The 21,919-nt window shown below is 37.6% G+C and overlaps 2 protein-coding genes across 3 annotated transcripts in view; one reads left to right on the top strand and one right to left on the bottom strand.

The window, feature by feature from the left end:
- The window catches only part of LOC144960303 (uncharacterized), a 45,073-nt gene extending 44,431 nt beyond the window's left edge, over nucleotides 1-642 (top strand). The window contains exon 20 of the mRNA XM_078893349.1: nucleotides 1-642. This exon is cut by the window's left edge and continues 849 nt beyond it. The gene's annotated coding sequence lies outside the window, so the exon portion shown is untranslated.
- A 1,379-nt stretch (nucleotides 643-2,021) lies between these two features.
- On the bottom strand, nucleotides 2,022-16,425 carry LOC144960776 (uncharacterized). Of its 2 annotated transcripts, XR_013642936.1 has the most exons (5): nucleotides 16,339-16,425; nucleotides 11,619-11,688; nucleotides 8,403-8,570; nucleotides 4,242-7,155; nucleotides 2,022-3,695 (listed from the first exon to the last, which is right to left on the bottom strand). XR_013642936.1 is itself a non-coding variant. In XM_078894115.1 (4 exons), the coding sequence occupies exons 3-4, from the start codon at nucleotides 8,492-8,494 to the stop codon at nucleotides 5,334-5,336; spliced, it is 1,914 nt and encodes a 637-aa protein (XP_078750241.1). In that variant the 5' UTR covers nucleotides 8,495-8,570; nucleotides 11,619-11,688; nucleotides 16,339-16,406; the 3' UTR covers nucleotides 2,022-5,333. The 2 variants fall into 2 exon arrangements, 1 of the variants encoding a protein (XP_078750241.1); XM_078894115.1 differs by having other exon boundaries at nucleotides 2,022-7,155; nucleotides 16,339-16,406.
- Between the last annotated feature and the right edge of the window lie 5,494 nt (nucleotides 16,426-21,919).

The following is a 21,919-nucleotide window of genomic DNA, read 5'->3' as shown; positions in this document are numbered from 1 at the left end:
TATTATTATTATTATTATTATTATTATTATTATTATTATTATTATTATTATTATTATTATTATTATCATTATTATTATTATCATTATCATTATTTATGACCAATACTGGTAATGCCAGAGTAATTCCTACACTATAAATAGATTGAACACAGAGTTTACAGCACATTTTCGTTCCTTCCTTGATATTGTCGTTCCTTTATAATTTCTATTACGTTATATGTTATATTTCATATCATTATTATCACTCTCCTTCCAGAGGCTGATTTTGTATGTGGTTTTTTTCTAGCTTGAATAATTTCATACATGTTTGTATGTTATATCTTATTCCTGAACGTATACGGCTATGTGGTCTTGTGGTATGACACTCGCTTTCGGATTGGAAGGTCCTGGGTTCGAGCCTCACTCGGCGCATAGTTGAGTCCCTGGGAAAGGTTCTTTATTCACATTCTCTCACCGTACTCGGATCGGAAGGTCCTGAATTCGAACCTCGCTCGGCGCATAGTTGAGTCCTTGGAGAAGGCTCTTGACTCACATTCACTCACTGTACTCACGAGTAAAATGAGTGCCTGGCCGTCAACTGCGTTTTTTTTTTTTCGTTGTTTTTTTTTAAAGGCTTATATGGCGCTTGCAACACATTTAGGTTATCACAGCGCCAATGAAAAGGAAGAAAATGGGTGGTCAAACTCTATAATTACAATTAAAACACCCAAGAAAAAGTAAGACAAAGGGGAACTGGGAACACATAGGGATCAGATGTAGATTCCAAGAGCAAACCATCAATGTACTTAGTTTGAGATCACCTATAAGTCTCATCCGGACACAAGCACAAGATCCAACAAAGAGAAATACACTCAAATGCTTACATTTCATAATACATTAAAAATAACAAATATAATATTACATAACAGAGATGTTTTTGTTTTTAAGGGTTTTACGGCGCTTGCAACGCATTTAGGTTATATCAGCGCCAGTAAAAAGGAAGAAAATGGGATAGTAAAAAGTTCTGGAATTACAATTAAAGCATCCAAGAGAAAGTAAGACAAAAGGGGAACTGGGAACACATAGGGATCAGATGTAGATTCCAAGAGCTTACCACCAATGTACTTAGTTTGAGATCACCGATAAGTCTCATCCGGACACAAGCACAAAATCCAACAAAGAGGAATACACTTAAATGCTTACATTATACATTGAAAATAACAAATATAATAATACATAACAGAGAGATGATTTACAAGGATAAAAATATCATCTCCAAAAACAATAACTATGCATTTGACTGTTTCCCTCCCAGCCAAGGACTCCAGCCAAGGTCAGGACAAAACCAATTAATCTCATACCAAGACAAAGATAAAAAGCAAATTGGTAAAGAGCTACTATAAGGGGATAGAAGACACGGTAAGTACCTAGCTGCCCACCGTGGAGGTCGGGAACCCCACCCAGTAAAAGGGTAGCAAGCAATTGCAATTGTCCTTGTCACGCTCGGGATAATCTCCGCCTATTGTCTGTGAATACCTACCTTATTCTCACATACAAATCGCATCTGGAAACAAAGAGCTGAATGAAATGAGGATTCCTGTATTCCAACACTGACTGAGATCACCTAACGGTCCCATCCAGATATAGGCACAGGATCTTATCAAGAAGAAAACACGCAAGTGTTTATCAAATAGATTCAAAACAAACATTAACTGTATACAAAACAGAGATGATTTGCAAGGAATAAAAAAACTATAACTATATATTTGACTATTTCCGTCCCAGCCAAGGATTTCAGCCAGGGCCAAGGCAAATCAAGTACGTAATCTCATCCCAAGACAAGACAGAAAGGAAGTTGGAAAACAGGTACAGGGGAATAGAAAACACAGCAAGTGCCCCCCCCCCCCCCTCCCACCCCACCCCACCCAGTCCAGAGTTTTGTAAAGAACACTGAAGGAAATGCATGGTGACGTCAGCGACAAATCAAAAATAGAAACAAAAACACAGGCACAGAATCCCACAAAGAAGAATACACTCAAGTGTTTATAAATAAATAAATATTTTTTTTAAATAAATTCAAACCAAGCAATATCCTGAATACACAAGAGAGATGATTTGCAATGAATAAAAACCTATAACTATATAAATATTTGACTGAATTAAGTTAAACCACTGTCAAATCCAGCTCAGCCGTTTTTGAAAATAATAACATTTTATTCTATTAAATCCTCTAAACATGTGAGTGATGAAAACACCGATAACGGTGCGTAAGATAACGATGATGATAAGGGTGAGAAATAAAATAATAAATTAGATTTACATCTTATCACATAAGTAACCAAAAGTAGTATCTCTAAACAACAAAGGAGCTCAACCTCAAACATGGATAGATACTGTACAGTCCATGCCGCCTTTTAGCACGGTCATTGGGAGGTTGCTTAGGTGTGCTTAAAGTTAGAGACGGTATGGTCTGTATTAATTAAGAGAGGGTGAGTTCCTACATTTCAAAAATACACTTATTTTAAAATGTTCGACAAAAAAAAAAAGATCTTTTTATCACATTTATCGGTTGAATCATAGATATCGATAACAAGTTTACGGGTCTAAGTGTTTCTGTTTGGTTTTTAAGGGTTTTACAGTACTTGTGACACATTTAGGTCATAACATCACCAGTAAAAAGGAAGGAAATACGTTTCCTAACAAAAATCCAAGAAAAATAAAATTTCTAAACCATTTCTCAATGGACGAGATTTGTATCATATTCCATCTGCTGAATCAACGATTTGAAGTTAAATTAATTGGTTTAGTTCAACACCCTTTTCTACTCAAACTGAAATGTGTGGCTGGCTGAGAAAATCCGGAAAGATGCGCAAATTTCATAAATTGAGTTATATATGCAGTGGTGTAGACCACATCTTTCTGATCATTTACCACTTTAAATTTTCTTTCTATGTCTATTAGAACCCAAGTTATGAATTTTTTTCTGAATAAAATTTGTTGCTATGGAAAACACTTTATCTTCAATTTCGACTCGTATCTCAAATCGAAGCTTGCCGCATCTTCCCGGGTTTCCTCAGCTAGCCTCACAAATGGGGTTTATTTTGTTGTTTTTCAGGGTTTTATGATGCCTGCAACACAATGACGTCATTTCAGTATCATTAAAACAAGATGAAAGTCGGTTGTCAAACAATTCTTGGTTTACAAGTAAAATTATCCGAAAAAGGTAAGACGACCAATCAATGTGCTTTGTATGAGATCACATAAAAGTCTCATCCAGACACATGGGGTGGGGGGGGGGGGAAGGGGGGGGCCATCTCATTGCTTTTGTTTTCAGGGGTATTACGGCACTTGAAACATTCTTAGGTCATTTCAACACCCCAAAAAAGGAAGATGATTGGAGAAAAGTTGCAGATCTGATGTGGGAAACACCAGAGAGAAAGTCAGACAAGGGGATTGGTTCAAACGGGGAACTGAAGATTCCAGGACAATTCCATCACTGAACCTCCAAAAGTCACATACAGATCCAGGCACATCAAAGGAGGACACACTCAAAACTTTACAAAAGTACAAGATATTCAAAACTAAAAACTATAGATAGTAAGCACTTGGGTGAGAATCTCATAACATTGCCATCCGGAAGTATAACGGACCAACACACAAAACTCTGTGTAACCTTGAACGTTTATAGTCTGGTTAATACAGTTTAGTGAGAATTACTCATATGTTTTGTTTTTAAGGGTTTTACGGCGCTTGCAACACATTTAGGTCATATCAGCGCCAGTAAAAAGGAAGAAAATGGGATAGTAAAAGGTCTAGAATTACAATTAAAGCATCCAAGAATAAGACAGACAAAGGGGAAATGGGAACAAATAGGGATCAGATGTAGATTTCAAGAGCTCACTATCAGTGTACTCAGTTTGAGATCACCTAAAAGTCTCATCCAGACACAAGCACAGGTCCCAACTCAGAGGAATACACTCAAATGTTTACAAATCATATATAATACATAAACTAAACATAATACAGTACACAACAGAGAGATGATTTACAAGGAAAAAAATATCATCTCCCAAAACTATAAATATACATTCGACTGTTTCCCTCCCAGCCAAGGACTCCGGTCAGGGTCAGGACAAAACTAAGTAATCTCATTCCAAGACAATGACAGGAAACAATTGGAAAATGGAATGGGGGGTATAGAAGACACAGCATGTACCTCCCTGCCCACTATGGGAGGTCAGGATCCCCACCCAGAGAATTACTCATAAACGCGGATGGCAAATATCAATAACAAAGACCAGAGTGACGCAATCTTCGTTCTATCTATACATATGAGAGAGATGATTTAAATGGAGAAAAAAATATCATCTCTCTCAAAAACAAAAAGAGAATTCTCATCCCTCACATGATGGATCCTTGTTAGGGCCAGGCAAAAACAGACCAATTCCAATCCCGAATGAAGACAGAAGTTTTTGTCGCTTCTCTCTTTTTTTTGTTTGTTTGTTTTAAAGATTTTAATGGCGCCAGTAAAAAGGAAGAAAACTAATGATAGATTTACAATGAAAAGCAAACGAGAAAAGGTAAGACAAAGGGGACAGGTTCAAATCAGGAACAGAAGTGGATTTCAAGAGCAAATAATAAATTTGCTCATTATTATGATGAAATTACCTCCAAGCCTCATACAAAATATACTCAAAACAAAAACTAGTAACAAAATCCATCAGAGAAATGATTATCATGGAACAAATATCATCTCCCAAACAGAATATTATACACAGTTGACTCCCCCCCCCCCCCCCCCCCCCCCCCACAACCATGTCAAGGACTCCGTTACGGTGTGGCTATGTGGTCTAGTGGTATGACACTCGCTTTGGGACCGGAAGGTCCTGGGTTTCAGCCTTGCTCGGCGCATAGTTGAGCCCTTGGAAATGGCTCTTTACTCACTTTCATTCACCGTACTCAGGTGTAAAATGAGTACCTGGTCATTAACAGCGATGTCTCTGTCCGAAAAAAAAAAATTGTAATATCGTCTAACAGGCGTCATGTCCCGTCTTACATGTTAAGTGTTGCTGTTGGCCATCAAGTGTTAGATAAAGATCTTAACAAGTGTGTATGAAAGGTGCCAGACAAAGCAAGAAAGAAAATTAGGAGATAAAAAAAAACATCCCAAAAAATCAGTCAACCTTGACTGAGGATCGAACCTCAGACCTTCTGATTACGGCTCAGACGTGCTACCATTACAATCAATTGTCACATGTCGGTTTTACACTACATATTCCAAAAAAAAAAAAATAAAAAAAGATTCACTCCAGCTCCACAGATCTTCTGCAGATGGAAATAAAGGCGGCCATTTTTTATGACTTGTAAAACAAATAACTGAGAGTGACGTGATCCTCTGAGTCAGACGCCATCATTGAATCAACGTGAGTCCTCAGGTGTTTTTGGATAGAAGAATAACTGGCAAATGTCCTGTCACACGTGGTGCATTTGTACGGCTTCTCTCCTGTATGGACACGCTCGTGTTTTTTAAATTGAGAATGGCTTGGAAATGCTTTTTCACACATTGTACATTTAAACGGCTTCTCCCCTGTGTGAGTTCGCATGTGTGTCTGAAGATTGACTTTATAATTAAATTCTCTTCCACAAGTTAGACATTTGAACAACTGTCCTGAGTGAATTTTTCGTTTGTGAACCATCAAGAGAGAGTTGCTTGCAAATCCTTCTCCGCACTTTGAGCATTTGTGAGGCTTTCCACCCCTGTGGTTTTTCATATGGACGTGGAATTCTGAATTGTAGGCAAAGGCTCTATCACATATTGTACATTTGTACGGCTTTTCACCGGTATGAGACCTCAAATGAACTCGTAAATTGGAATACCTAGCACAGCCCTTCCCACAAAAAGAACACTTGAATGGTTTTTCACCTGTATGAGTTGGTAGATGTCGTTGCAACTCATAATTACAAATGAACGACTTTTCACATGACGGGCACTTGTATAATTTTTCTCCTGTGTGGACGACCATATGTCTTCGTAACTCTGGCTTGTGGAAATAAGCGTTTCCACAAATTGTACAACTGTAGGGCTTCACCCCACTGTGGTACCGTAAATGTTTGTTCAGTCCAGCCGTACAAGCAAAAGATTTGCCACAAACAGAACATTGATGTGGTTTTTCTCCCGTGTGAACCTTTAGATGTCGCTGGAGACTTGAACCGTAGAGGAATGCTTTACCACACGTTGAACAAACCAGAGGTTTTTCTCCAGTATGAATTCTCTGATGTGTTTGTAAGGAAGAATTTGTGGTGAAGGAGTTACCGCAAACAGAACACGTATATGGCTTTTCACCGGTGTGAGACCTTATATGCGTCCTCAACTCTGAACTACTAAAGAAAGCCTTGTTGCACGTTGCACACTTATGCAATTTTTCTCCGGTATGCGTCAACTCGTGTTGCCGCAGATGTGAATGACTTGTAAACTTCCTGTCACAAGTCCCGCATTCATAAGGCTTTTCTCCCGTGTGAGTTCTCATATGGACAACTAAACCCGAACTGTAACCATATGCCTTCCCACAAGTCAAGCATTCGTATTTCTTTTCCCCCGTATGAGTGATGCTGTGAATGTGTAGTCGCTCAGGAGTGGGGAATTTCTTTCCACATACTGTACATTCATGTGGCTTTTCACCGGTGTGTAAATACATATGAACCTGGAGACCTCGTTTTCTAGTAAAAGTCATACCACACGTGGCACATTTAAATGGTTTTATGCCGGCATGAATTTTCTCGTGTTCAAAAAGGTTTGCATTACGAACAAACGTTTTCCCACATGTAAGGCATTCAAACGGCCTCTCTCCCGTGTGGGTTTTCTTATGATGTGACAAGCTGGAGGTGTGAGTGTAAGATTTCCCACATAGCTCACATTTAAACGGTCTTTCTAAGGCACAGTTTTTCCCATGATTCTCCAGACCTGTCGTCGTCACAAAGGCCTTTCCACAAGTCTTACACTCAAACTGTTTTTTACCAGGTCTGTGGTTTCTGGTGGGAATGCTGGGATCGGTCACAGACATTGTCGATTTCTCAAATCCTGCATCGGGTTCTAGGATACTTCCTTGGCAATCCTGAAAAGATTCATTCGTCTCTTCTTTACTTACATCTGCAGGCCCTGTCATATACTTGTAGTCCCTGAAAATAAAAGATGGGTGAAATTGATAAGAATGGTTGATTGTTAAAACCTTCACGAGGGCATCCAACTCTAATAGTATAAGGGACCGTTCACAATTGACACCAACCAAATATTGGCAAAAATTGACACCCCCCTCCCCCCTTGTCAACTCCTGTCAACTTTTGTCCCCCTTGTTGATGTCCACTTTAACATTCTTATGCGAACAAGCAAACGCTCCACCACTTGAGCTAACGAGACCAGTAAAATGAGGAGTCACAAGTCGTTTCTTACATTTTTTAGAGAAACAAAAACGATATAAACCCTGTAAAAATTGACTAGATATTTTAAAATATATGATACATTTTGGACCTTAAAATAGAGATGTCTTTATTAAAAAAGTGCAACTTGAAACATGACTGAAAGCAAACTATTTGTAACAATTTCTGAGGTATAATGTTTAAAATCTTCACATCAATATATTTACAGAAGTTTTCATCATTCAAATATTGAAGGTATCATTTATGATCTCAATAATATTTCTGCCATTTGGTGGTAAAATCAAGTTGTCTTCTTCAGCACCACCATCTTCATCGTTATCATCATCTTCATCATCTTTCTCATCCACTGGCACACAGACACATCTTTCTTATTACAAACTCTCCTTTGAGCATTCATACTTTTAATTGTTGAATGGTACTTGGTGCAATGAGCACACATTCTCTTTTTTTAATATTGTAACTCCTGAGTGATCTTCCTTGCTCAAGGAGGGACAGTGTTCATCAAAGCATGACAGTTTCATGCTTTCCAAATTTTGAAAATGGAGTGCCTGAAACTGAAACAGACTTCCGAAAAGACCAGTGGAATCTATCTTGAGGCCACCAGAATAAGCTTTGACTGGAGCAGGAAGAAACGCTTTGGAAATATTTTGCAGTAGCTTGTCCTAAAAGCCTGGTTGACATCAACTTTTGGGACCCCCCCCCCCCCCCCCAACTCCCCCTTTTTGGTTGACGTCAATTGTGAACAGTCCCTAAGAACGAGAAAGGTGATCTTCAGAAAAATAAATTTTTAAACAGTAAGGATTCTGAAATAACACATGTCGTATGTGTTTAGATTACGAGAAGTGGATTTAGAATTCAAACTATGAGAAACATTGAGAAACTTTGAATCTTTTGCAATGAAATGAATTGTATTTATTGGTGCAACTAGTTCATCCCGACAAAAATAGAACTCTTTTGGAAAGGTGGATCACGTTTATCAAACTACTTACGTTGCATGGGAATTGATGATTTCACCATCTTCGTCACTGTCATCTTCATCTCCTTCATCAAAAATCTCCCTCTTCCAGTCAGAGTTGATCATCCTGTCTATTGCTCCATTGAGGTCATAACGCAGACACCTGGAGTTTGAGTCATTCTTAGGTCAAAGGAGATCATATCTGAAAACAATATAATAATAATAATAATAATAATAATAATAATAATAATAATAATAATAATAATAATAATAATAATGATAATAATAATAATAATAAAATAATAATAATAATAATAATAATAACAATAACAATAATAATAATATAATAATAATAATAATAATAATAATAATAATAATAATAATAATAATAACAATATAAATAATAATAATAATAATAATAATAATAATAATAATAATAATAATAATAATAATAATAATAATAATAATAATAATAATAATAATAATAATGATAATATATAATAATAATAATAATAATAATAATAATAATAATAATAATAATAATAATAATAATAATAATAATAATAATTAATAATAGTAATAATAATAATAATAATGTAAATCAATTATACCACACCTATTCCATATACAAACAGCTCCAAGCACCTTTTCCAATACAAACATCAAAGCTACAATAACAGGCCATACACAAAACACGCTTAAAACGTTCATATCATGAAAAATAATCCATAAATGGAAATTGGTTTTAATCCATCAAATATTTCCTAATAAATTAAGTCTTAATATTTGTCTGAAATGTACTTTCTGTACGGTAATGCATTTTCTGAATGAAATTGGAAGAGAGTTCCAAACAGAAGAGGCAGCATGAAAAAACGACCTATCGGAAAACGTTTTGGCACCTTTTTTGGTAACAGTTAATCGGAGATGATCACTAGATAGTAAAGTTCTGGAGGGGGAGAGTACAAGTACAATGAAATAAGATTGCCTAGAAATGGAAGAGTAGTTTTGTTGATACATTGAAAGCATAGATAAGACAACTTTAATCTAAGTGATACTTGGCTGTGGGCTGTAAAAAGTTATGAAAAAGACTTGAATAAAACTATTGATCGTAGAAAAATGTTGTTGAAAGTAGAACATGGCCCCACATAACAGTTTTGAAAAAGAATGAAATACCAAGCATGAAACGTCTTGGGCTCAAAATCCTTATTCAGCCAATAACGACAACAATAAAAACATTAAACCATCGCTTAAACTCCACACAGATGTCAGAAAAGCATTTTGCATGTCTTGTCCACTAGTGGGGGTCCAAACTCCACACAGATGTCAGAAAAGCATTTTGCATGTCTTGTCCACTAGTGGGGGTCCCGATATCCCAGTTGGTAGAGCACTCGCTTCACACGCAAAGGGACCGAGATCAATCCCAGGTACAGTCGACATTTATTCTGACCCCCCCCCTGTGTCCACCGAGCAGTGAATGGGTAGCTGAGTCTGTTAGAATTGACAGAAAGTACTTTGCGATAGATAGCATCCTATCCAAAGGATAGCAAGCAATTGCTATGATCCGTTTCACGCTAGAGAAACTGGGATAAACTCCGGCTCCATGAGCCCATTGGCTCTGACGGACTTTTTATCCACTCGTAATATTAAACTATCGACTACATTCCTTTTAATCATATATCTTTATAAATCTGTTTTAGGGAACTGTATCACATAAAACAAATGAAATAAATACGACCATTGAAATAGGCCATATCAACTGACCCATCATGCTTCACGCCCATTTCCTTTCATCCTGAAAGCAGGTCATAGGATAATAATAAACATTGGAACTTCATACTTGGACACTCTTCATGAATTAGCACTCTCAAAATGAATTTTTTTTTTTTTAACTAGCCATTCAGAGCCATTTGGCTCACAGAGCCAGGGTTTATCCCCGTTTCTAGAGCAAATGGACAATACCAATCGCTTGCTACCCTTTGGATAGGATGTTAGTATATTGCAAAGAATTTCCTGCCAGATCTAATCGACTCGGCTACCAAATCACTCCTGGATGGACAGGGGGCTGGTGGGGACTTTTTTTTCTCGGTCCCTTCGCATATGAAGTGAGTGCTCTGCCAACTGAGCTATCTGGACTAAACTGTGATAAAGAGTTATCCAATGTTTATCCAACTATTTATGGAACAGGACTCAACACCCATGTCACTGGTGAATGTAACAGTGATGGATCTGGATGGTGTGGGTGTCACTGGTGAATGTAACAGTGATGGATCTGGATGGTGTGGGTGTCACTCGTGAATGTAACAGTGATGGATCTGGATGGTGTGGGTGTCACTGGTGAATGTAACAGTGATGGATCTGGATGGTGTGGGTGTCACTGGTGAATGTAACAGTGATGGATCTGGATGGTGTGGGTGTCACTGGTGAATGTAACAGTGATGGATCTGGATGGTGTGGGTGTCACTGGTGAATGTAACAGTGATGGATCTGGATGGTGTGGGTGTCACTGGTGAATGTAACAGTGATGGATCTGGATGGTGTGGGTGTCACTGGTGAATGTAACAGTGATGGATCTGGATGGTGTGGGTGTCACTGGTGAATGTAACAGTGATGGATCTGGATGGTGTGGGTGTTACTGGTGAATGTAACAGTGATGGATCTGGATGGTGTGGGTGTCACTGGTGAATGTAACAGTGATGGATCTGGATGGTGTGGGTGTTACTGGTGAATGTAACAGTGATGGATCTGGATGGTGTGGGTGTCACGCGTGAATGTAACAGTGATGGATCTGGATGGTGTGGGTGTCACTGGTGAATGTAACAGTGATGGATCTGGATGGTGTGGGTGTTCAACTGTTCGACTGGCAGGAATCCAGTGCCTCCTCTTGGCAGATGTGATCATACTCGATTCAGGAGAGATGCAGCTATCTGGTCTAGTGGTCACTCGCTTTCGGATCGGAAGGTCGTGAGTTTGAGCCTCGCTCGGCGCAGAGCTGAGTCCTTGAAAAGGCTCTTTACTCACATTCTCTTACCATACTCAGGTGTAAAATGAGTACCTAGCATTGTCTCTGAAGAAAAAAATTGTAATATCACCTAACAGGTGTCATGTCTCATTCTACATTTTACGTGTTACTGTTGGTCAGGGACCCATTGTAAAGCGCTTTGAGCATGTGTAGTGGATATTGCGCATTTTAAAAGCTCTCAATTTTGGGGGGTTTTTTAAAATTTATTTATCTTTTTTTAAAGATTCTTACCTAAATGCAGACGACTCCTGGCCTCTCATGGTTTGAAATGTGTGAAACAGCTTCAGTGTAAAATTCCATTCTGGAGAAGACATTGAATAGATTGAGAATGGTTGTGAATGTATATGAGAGAAAAAGAGAGAGAGAGGGGAGAGAGAGAGAGAGAGAGAGAGAGGGAGGGAGAGAGAAATAGAGAGAGGGGAGAGAAAGAGAGAGATGGGGGAGAGAGAGAGAGGGGGGGGGGGGGGGAGAAAAAGAGAGAATAAATCTGACTGAAAGATATTCAATAAATGAATGTCAATCGACTTTTGCAACTTTCTATGACTTTATGCCAGATATGCATGGGAGAAATCTGTCAGCGAATTGGACAATACAACACAGAATATTTAGACAATACAACACAGAATAATTGGACAATACAACACAGAATAATTGGACAATACAACACAGAATAATTAGACAATACAACACAGAATAATTGGACAATACAACACAGAATAATTGGACAATACAACACAGAATAATTGGACAATACAACACAGAATAATTAGACAATAAAACACAGAATAATTAGACAATACAACACATAATAATTGGACAATACAACATAGAATAATTGGACAATACAACACAGAATAATTGGACAATACAACACAGAATAATTGGACAATACAACACAGAAAAATTAGACAATACAACACAGAATAATTAGACAATACAACACAGAATAATTGGACAATACAACACAGAATAATTGGACAATACAACATAGAATAATTGGACAATACAACACAGAATAATTGGACAATACAACACAGAATAATTGGACAATACAACACAGAAAAATTAGACAATACAACACAGAATAATTAGACAATACAACACAGAATAATTGGACAATACAACACAGAATATTTTAACCAACTATGGAATAATAATATCTTATGTGAAAACAAAATTTGTAGAAAATTATTTGTCCTTTAAATGACAAATTTAAAAATCAAATTGTATCAGGTTGAATCAAAACTCAAAATTGCCAAATTTACAGCAGCATAATTGTGAACAAAAGGTTAAATTGGTCAAACGGCATGGTCAACATTTGTGAACATTTGAAAAACTAACAGCCTAAAGATCTTCACAATTGATACAAGACAAAACAAAATATATGCTTAAAATCTTGTAAGAAATCACAGACTATGCGGGTATGTGGTCTTGTGTTATGACTCGTTTTCGGATTGGAAGGTCCTGGGCTCGAGCCTGGCTCGCGCAGAGTTGAGTCCTTGGAAAAGACTCTTTACTCAAATTCTTTCAACGTACTCTGGTGTAAAATGAGTACCTGGCCGTTAACAGTGCTGTCTCTGTCCAGAAAAAATTTTAATATCGCCTAACAAGCGCCATGTCCCATCCTGCATATTAAGTGTTGTTGTTGGCTGGGAACCCCTTGTAAAGAGCTTTGGGCACATTCAGTGGATATTGCGCTATATAAAAGCTCAATATTGTTTTTAAAATATTGACATGTTTTAGTTTTACTGTTAGAGCCCTAGATGATAATTCTATTTTTTGGACAGCTACATCTAGAAAAATTTAACTGAATTTCAAATGACTCGTATAGTAGAAAAGGTACAACATTATCCCTATAACCTACATAACAACTTATATTTATGTCCTGTCGTTAATCTCATCCCATTTTCTGTTTTTAATAATTGACTTCATTGTTTAAATGACCAGCATCTAAAGCTGCTTTTTATGACAGATTTTTCTTACAATTTTTGAGGCAGATTTTGTCATATTTGTCATTTTATTTCATAGTTATTGGTAACTTTGGATTCAAACATTCAGAATTTGTTGTTGGAAATTCATCAACAGATTTATCCCTTTAACTCTCTCCTTACCAGTCATTTTCAGGATTTTCCCCAAAATTTCACACAAATATATTTTTTTATCACTTAACTTAAACACAATAGTGGTAAAATTCTTGCGATACATAATTTCTTAAGTAAAACATGCTCTTCAACACACTGTTTATTCTTCTTTAAATTTTATGATGTGCAAAAGAAATTTGAATAAGAAAAATGTTGATTGTATCGTAACGAATGTGTCGATTTTCCTAAAGATGGTAAGGAGAGGGTTAATGATAATGTACTAAAGTACAAAAAAAAAGTCGATTTGGGTCATTGTTTAGGGAATGATAGTGTGAATGTTAATTTTGCTTTATTGACAACGAGTCCTGATACTCATGCTCGTACATCGACGTCACTTTTTATTTCTCAGAATTTTTTAATTAAAGCTCAATCATAGCTTTTTAAGTTTATATCTTACTGGACCTCTCACCCAAGACAGAACCTCTCACCATCAGATGATGACAAGTAAGGATTGATTTACTCATAATAGCATTTCAATATTCTTCTTCAAACCATTAGCACAGCTGCCCAGTTTGTCACAGACCAGGCCCAGTTTGTCACAGACCAGGCCCAGTTTGTCACAGACCAGGCCCAGTTTGTCACAGACCAGGCCCAGTTTGTCACAGACCAGGCCCAGTTTGTCACAGACCCAGTTTGTCACAGACCAGGCCCAGTTTGTCACAGACCATGCCCAGTTTGTCACAGACCAGGCCCAGTTTGTCACAGACCAGGCCCAGTTTGTCACAGACTCCAGATTAGCGCAAGTAGGCCTTAGATGATTTCTTTGCCTTCCTTTGTCAGACTGTAAATCTCATGTAGACAATGATGTACAATTATATGTTTTATATTGTCCTGCATAGAAGAAATTAAGATACCAGATTATTTGTTTTCTAGAATATTTTTGTATGTCTACATTTATTTCTAGGGACGATACAGACCTAATCTTTGAATCAGAACATCAAGCGAAAATATACTTGCCAATAATATCAACTACCCTAGAAGCATGGAATCTAAAAGTGAATCAATCCAAAACAGAATATACAAAAATCAACAGAAATTTAAATGAATGGAAAAGTGTACGTAAACTAGGCAATTCGATCAACGAAAATGAAGACATCAGAAAACGAGAGCAGTTGGCCACCTATGCATTCAACCAACTCCAAAATTTATGGAATAGAAATAACATAATCAGTGAGAATAAACGAATACAGATTTACGAGGCACTAATTATTCCGATATTGACCTATAATTGTGGAACTTCGGGCCTCACAAAAAAGACCTTAGAAAGTCTCGATTCATACCACTGCAAACAACTATGTTGCGTTAACGGAATCTATTGGCCAGAGACAATTACAAATACTGATCTCTATGACAAAACCAGGGTCCAACACCTGAGTACAATAACAAAAGGACATCAATGGAGGCTATTTGGTCACATCTTACGTCGAGAAGATAACATCCTAGCCAAAATGCAATGACAGAATATTTCCTTCATGGGAACAAATATGTAGGGAGACCACCAACATCAATAGTAACTACCCTAAACCGGGATCTCTCTACATATCAGAAATTACTACTACTACTACTGCTACTGCTACTACTACTACTACTACTACTACTACTACTACTACTACTACTACTACTACTACATTCATTTCAGCCCCTCAATTAACTCTTCTCATAACTCCCAGTTGCAATGGTTATATTTTTCACACAAACTGAGTTGATCTCTATACAAACTTTTAAAAGAAACATATTCATGTCTTAAAAGAAGACTCATGAATAAGATCACTTTGTTATTTTATTTAAGTATACGAGTATTGATGACAGTAATGATTACACCACTTTAACTCTGTAGTTGTAACTTTATTTTTTCATTCTCCACCTTCAAACTGTTAGTGTAGAGATGGTCTTCTTAAATGTCAATTCAGCTTGTTCCATGTTGTATGCGAATCAAAACAAATTACTTAGAACAGCGCAAAGCTTGATCAGTGAGGAATTTTTACTTGTCCCATATGTAAGCCTGTGGCAAAGAACCTGAAACCTCAGAGCATCTGGATGAGTGTTGTGTTGTGACTAGGCTACCGGGTCAGCTCGTGACTGTACCAAAATGCGGCAAAAATTCGCCGCCTGGATAGCCCATCGTATTCGTGTGAAAACCCAAACTGGCGTGACACGTCATGCATTCTAATAATAATAATAATAATAATAATAATAATAATAATAATAATAATAATAATAATAATAATAATAATTATTATTATTATTATTATTATTATTATTATTATTATTATTATTATTATTATTATTATTATTATTATTATTATTATTATTGAATGAGTGATTGCTTGCTGGACTGGAAGAATATTGCCATTGAATATGCATACGCCATATTAATTAGTATAATTACGCAAAATACAATACATCGTTGTACTGTGGACGATTATTGCCAGACATTGTCATGGTACAACATGACAATATGTGACGTGTTAAGCATTCCTTAAGCATTACGATCAGTAGCTTTTACTAAATAGCTCGCATGGCTGTTGTGAGAATGAAAAGATAACGGTGTTTTTGTTTTGGGTAGAAAGTCACCTGTTCTTGTCTTGTCAGCCTGTAACTGTAACTGTGACTGTTGTGTGTGCTGGATGTGTACTACTTAGTCTACTACCTACGCCTACTACCTGTACTGTGTAGCTTGTCAGTGAAGCACTCTCCACTCCAAACGAAATAATAGAATTATAATGATTTGTGATATTTCGTTTTCTATACAAAGTGAATTTGTCTAAAACTCTAGGCTGCAGATATAATATGGGTAACGAAGAACTGACCTTTCTCTGTTTCTGAAGGCTCTCTGTTTTGCACACACTACACACTCACTACACACCTGTGCGATCGGCGATCGGTCGCAGAGTTATAAATCAGAATTTTGAGCAATGGACAGTGAACAGTTGTAGCAGTCTACTCTCTCTCTATCTCTCTCTCTCTCTCTCTCTCTCTCTCTCTCTCTCTCTCTCTCTCTCTCTCTCTCTCTCTCTCTCTCTCTCTCTCAGTGACAATGCGTGAGATGATATGCCGAGAAAAGTATCAAAAGGATCAAAAATTCGAATTTTTGCGGACGATAGCCTTCTTTATAGGGAAATTCAAACATCAAAAAATTGGGACAAAGAATGGAAAATGGAATTCCACCCGAAGAAATGCCAGCTAATTTGTATCATGAACAAAAATTGGAGACAATGCAAAAAGCAGATATTATCTCTTAACAGCAAAATGTCTTAGCAGCAACACAGAGATAAAGTTTGTATAAAGGTCAATACAAAACTTGGATTCTTTAGAAGAAATGTACAAATTTGTCCAAGGAACATCAGAGAAACCTGCTATAAAGTATGGCTAGCACTATTCAGTATCTGATACTGAATAGTGGTTTTGTACTATAAAGTATTTGTACGACCAATCTGAGATTATAGTGCATGTGTTTGGGACCCCAAAAGTAAAAAGCAGATGGAACAGCTCGAGAAAATTCAAAACAGAACGTGTAGGTTTGTTTGTAACAACTACAGGAGGATTGAAAACGTCATTGAGATGCATAAGAGCCTAAACTTCTGGAGAGATGCACTATAATAATAATAATAATAATAATAATAATAATAATAATAATAATAATAATAATAATAATAATAATAATAATAATAATAATAATAATAATAATAATAATAATAATAATAATAATAATAATAAATGGCATTTATATAGAGCTTTACCCCGTTGTCATAGGCTCTAAGCGCTTTACAGTGATATAAAACAAAACATATTACAGTAAGACAAGTTTGATGGAAAAGTGATACGAATTCAATTTAACAACAACAAAATATGATAATAGTATTTCATATATGACGTATAAAGGTAAAACTTTAAGCGAGATTTGAAAGTTGTCAACGAATCCGAGCATCTCACGTGTGATGGGAGAGAGTTCCAAAAATGGGGGGGGGCCGAAAATTGAAAAGATTGTTACCTATTTTACGCAATGTCTTAGGTTTGACAAGGATTGATTGGTCAATTTAATGGACAAATGGCGATCCATAAAATTGGATAAGAGAAGCCAAGGCATGTCCAATGTTTTCTCACCACACGCACAGTCGCGATTATCTTCGATGCAACCGGTTGCCAAGTTGTGACGTAATGACAAGACAAGACAAGATTGATTTTAAAAAAACAACTCTAATCCAGTTGTTCTGTCCTTGGGCAAGATACTTATCAAACATGACCTTTTAAAAAACAACTCTAATCCAGTAGTTGTGTCCTTGGGCAAGATACTTATCAAACATGACCTTTTAAAAACAACTCTAATCCAGTAGTTGTGTCCTTGGGCAAGATACTTATCAAACATGACCTTTTAAAAACAACTCTAATCCAGTAGTTGTGTCCTTGGGCAAGATACTTATCAAACATGACCTTTTAAAAACAACTCTAATCCAGTAGTTGTGTCCTTGGACAAGATACTTATCAAACATGACGTCACTCAGCCCGATTAACGATTCAGATGTGTCAATAAAGAAATGGCTTTGGGCAGTTACGAATCTAGTTATTACAACTGAAAAGAGGTCGCCTTAGTGGCGACTTGCACTGTATGTAATTGAAATTTCATCTAATTGATCTGCTCATTGTATAAAAAAAAAATCCTTCAAAGCCATTAGGATGGTGGAGTCGTAGTAAACCCGGTTTCTATAGCGTGAGACGTACAATAGCAATTGCTTGCTACCCCCTTTTACTCTAATCTATCACAAAGTACTTTCCGCCAGACAAAAAAACAGGGCCAGCAACCCAATCATTGCTGGGTGGACAGAAGGATCAGAAAAATACATTCTCGACTTCACCCAGGATGGAGTTGGGTCTCTTTGTGTGCGAAGCTAATGCTCTACCATCCCAACCACCGAAGCTTTGAGCATTTATATAGCGCATTATCCACTTATTGTGCTCAAAGCGCTTTACAAGGGGTCCCCTACAAACAGCAACACGTAACAAGTAGACATGACGTCTGTAGACGATAATAGGCGATATTGCATTTTTTTCCCCGACAGAGACAATGCTGTTCACGGCCAGGTACTCATTTTACACCTGAGTACGATGAGAGAATGTGAGTAAAAAGCTTTTTCCAAGGACTCAACTATGCGCCTAGTGAGACTCGAACCCAGGACCTTCCGATCCGAAAGCGAGTGTCATACCACAAGACCACATAGCCGCACATGAGCAAGGCTCAATAATAACGGTGGTTCCAGGAGATGTCCATAGACCATTAACATAATTTATAAATGTGACCTCTCGTCTAAATGAGGTATTGTCGGGATGAATTCGGTGCAGGAAACCGAATTTTTACAAGTGTAATGAATGGGAAATAACTGCTTAATTGTTGTCGTGTGTGTAGTAGTGGCGGAGTTATGTCCCATGTACGAGTATTGCCTTGTCTGGAAGGGTGAGAACCCTTGTTTGTTATTATGTAACTTCATGTAGTAGTAGTAGTAGTAGTAGTAGTAGTAGTAGTAGTAGTAGTAGTAGTAGTAGTAGTAGTAGTAGTAGTAGTAGTAGTAGTAGTAGTAGTAGTAGTAGTAGTAGTAGTAGTAGTAGTGGTAGTAGTAGTAGTAGTAGTAGTAGTAGTAGTAGTAGTAGTAGTAGTAGTAGTAGTAGTAGTAGTAGTAGTAGTAGTAGTAGTAGTAGTAGTAGCAGTAGTAGTAGTAGTAGTAGTAGTAGTAGTAGTAGTAGTAGTAGTAGTAGTAGTAGTAGTAGTAGTAGTAGTAGTAGTAGTAGTCGTTGTTGTTGTTGTGATTTGTTATTGTTGTTGTTGTTGTTGTTGTTGTTGTTGTTGTTGTGTCCTTCATGGCGTCACAGAACATGCTCTATGATATCGTCTGTCTGGTCAATAATATCATGTCATAAGTTTGCCAAAAATATTTAATTTACTCGCTGTATGAGATCAGCGTGTACATATATTCAGGTCTGACATCCGAACCCACTTATGGGCCATGTTTAACATTGTTGTAATGGACAATATTTTACGTCATTTTTTTAGATTTCCATTACAACAATGGGCCCATAAGGAACTGGGTTATCAGATAGAGATAGTATATGTGCGGCTATGTGATCTTGTGGTATGACACTCGCTTTCGCTAGGCGCATAGTTGAGTCCTTGGAAAAGGCTCTTTAATCACATTCTCTCACCGTATTCAGGTGTGAAATGAGTATCTGTGTGAGAAAAATTGTAATAATGTCGCCTTGCAGGCGTTATTCTCGTCCTACCTGTTTTGTGTTGCTGTTATCCTGGGACCCTTTGTAAAGCGCTTTGAGCACGTTTAGTGGATATTGCGTTAGAAAGAAAATCTCAACGAAATTAGCCCCAAGTTCTAAGCTATCCTTCAGAGCCATTAGGACCACGGAGTTGGAGTTTATCCCGGTTTTTATAGCCTAAAACGGGCAATAGCAATTACTTGCTACCTTTTGATAGTACACTGGTCTATCGCAAAGTACTTTCCGCCAAATCTAACAGACTCAGCTACCCATTCATTGATGGGTGGACAAGGAGGGCGGGGGAGGGGGGGGCAGAAAAAAATCTCGAAGGCACCTGTGATCGATCTTGGTCCATTTGCGTGTGAAGCGAGTGCTCTAACAACTGAGCTATCGGGACTCGTGAGTTTGATGTTTGTGGCTACAAATTCAATTTCCTGCATCCATCGTTCATCCCGACATCATCACCGTTTTGAGACGATGGGTCACGTGTTTACTCGCCGATGTTTGGGAAGAAAAATGTGATGTAAAAAAATGGTTCCTATCTCATTGGAAGTGTACAACTACTCTTCCGGTGGACTGGAATACGTACCTTCTGGTTTCAGAGTGATGGCATCTTATTTTCTTGTCTAAATATAATATGGCGGTCGGTCGTCAATTGGATTCAGTAGTCTGATGTCACGCCGCCCGGCAACGGTGGCCATCTTGTTTCTAAACAAATAAAATCATTACTTTTTATTCTTCATGCTGGCTAGAACTTTTCATTCCCTTTTCATATCCCTTGTGATCAGAATGTGTAAAAGTCAAAACATGATCAAATTTATGGGGGGGTTTTTCCTCTGGAAACGCTTTTATGCTCGCCGGAGAAATATTTCGTACGGGCGTCCGCCATTACTCCTACAGTTTAGAGCCATTGTTACTAAGTTACCATGCGTCATAAAGAAGGAAGTGACGTTACGACTGTTGAAGAGTATTAAGATCATCAATCCTCGTCCTCTTACGTCCTGCAATCCTTAGAATCTGCCGATACATCAATACATCCTGCTACTAGAATCCTTATGACGTCATAAAATAAAATAATATATTGAGCTTTTATATAGCGCAATATCGACTAAATGTGCTCAAAGCTCTTTACAATAGGTCCCTGGTCAACAGCAACATTTAACATGTAGGACGGGACATGCCGCCTGTTAGGCAATATTACAATTTTTCGGACAAAAACAACGCTGTTAACGGCGAGGTACTCATTTTACACCTGAGTACGGTGAGAGAATGTGAAAAAAGGGTCTTTTCCAAGGACTCGACTATGCGCCGAGCGAGGCTCGAACCCAGGACCTTCCGATCCGAAAGCGAGTGTCATACCACAAGACCACATAGCCGCACAAGTCATGTCATGCCACCTTATGATTCAATGTGCAACCAATTCATTTTTTGTCCTCCAAACGACTGGTTAAATACACACGTCCAAGGATTTGGGAACCAGAATAGTAGGTGTGACGTCACGATCTTTCTCACCTATTATGTGTAGTTTATATATTTCTATTTTACTTATCGTCTCATTGACTGTTTATTGATGTTATTTGTTGTAAGATCCACCAAGCAGTTATTGGGTAGCTAGATCTGTTAGATTTGGTGGAAAGTACTTTAAGATGGTTTAGCAACCTATCCAAAGGGTAGCGTCCCACCAAGAAGTGAGATGATTTCATCGGTCCCAAACATGATGCTACGTCTGGCCACTTTCTGTCCTTGTTGTGAAATAAGACGACTTTGTGTCATTTGGTGCAGGCCATGGCTCGTTCGATTCCTGCTCAGTAGAATGCACTTGGACTCACGTTAGCTTTTATGCTTTGTTTTCTTTGTTTTGTTTTGTTTTTTTTGTTTTTTTATTGGGTTTGTTTGTTTGTTTTTTGTTTTTTTTTTTGTTTGTTTGTTTTTGTTTGCTTTTTAAAATGTTGTTTTGGTTTTGTCATTGACTTCCGTGGGAAGATGACGAGGTGGAATGAATGAAATGATTGACTAGCTCGGTGGCTCAGTCTTGTCACAAAAGTCATGCCTTTTGAATGTGTCGAGTGGCTGGATGGGTTGTAGTGAGTGGCTGGATGGGTCGTGGCGAGTGGCTGCATGGGTTGTGGCGAA

This window comes from Berghia stephanieae, chromosome 15, assembly GCF_034508935.2.
Source record: "Berghia stephanieae isolate SIO BIC M18660-M18661 chromosome 15, UCSD_Bste_1.3, whole genome shotgun sequence".
NCBI classification, from domain to species: domain Eukaryota; kingdom Metazoa; phylum Mollusca; class Gastropoda; order Nudibranchia; family Aeolidiidae; genus Berghia; species Berghia stephanieae.
The sequence above is the reverse complement of the archived record's forward strand: the minus strand, read 5'-3'. Positions and strand labels throughout refer to the sequence as shown.

Coding starts and splice junctions, on each gene's coding strand:
- LOC144960776 (XM_078894115.1), bottom strand. CDS start 8,494: ATGATCAACTCTGACTGGAAGAGGGAGATTTTTGATGAAGGAGATGAA. Junction 7,156..8,402: donor ATCATCAATTCCCATGCAAC/GTAAGTAGTTTG, acceptor TTTTATTTTCAG/GGACTACAAGTATATGACAG.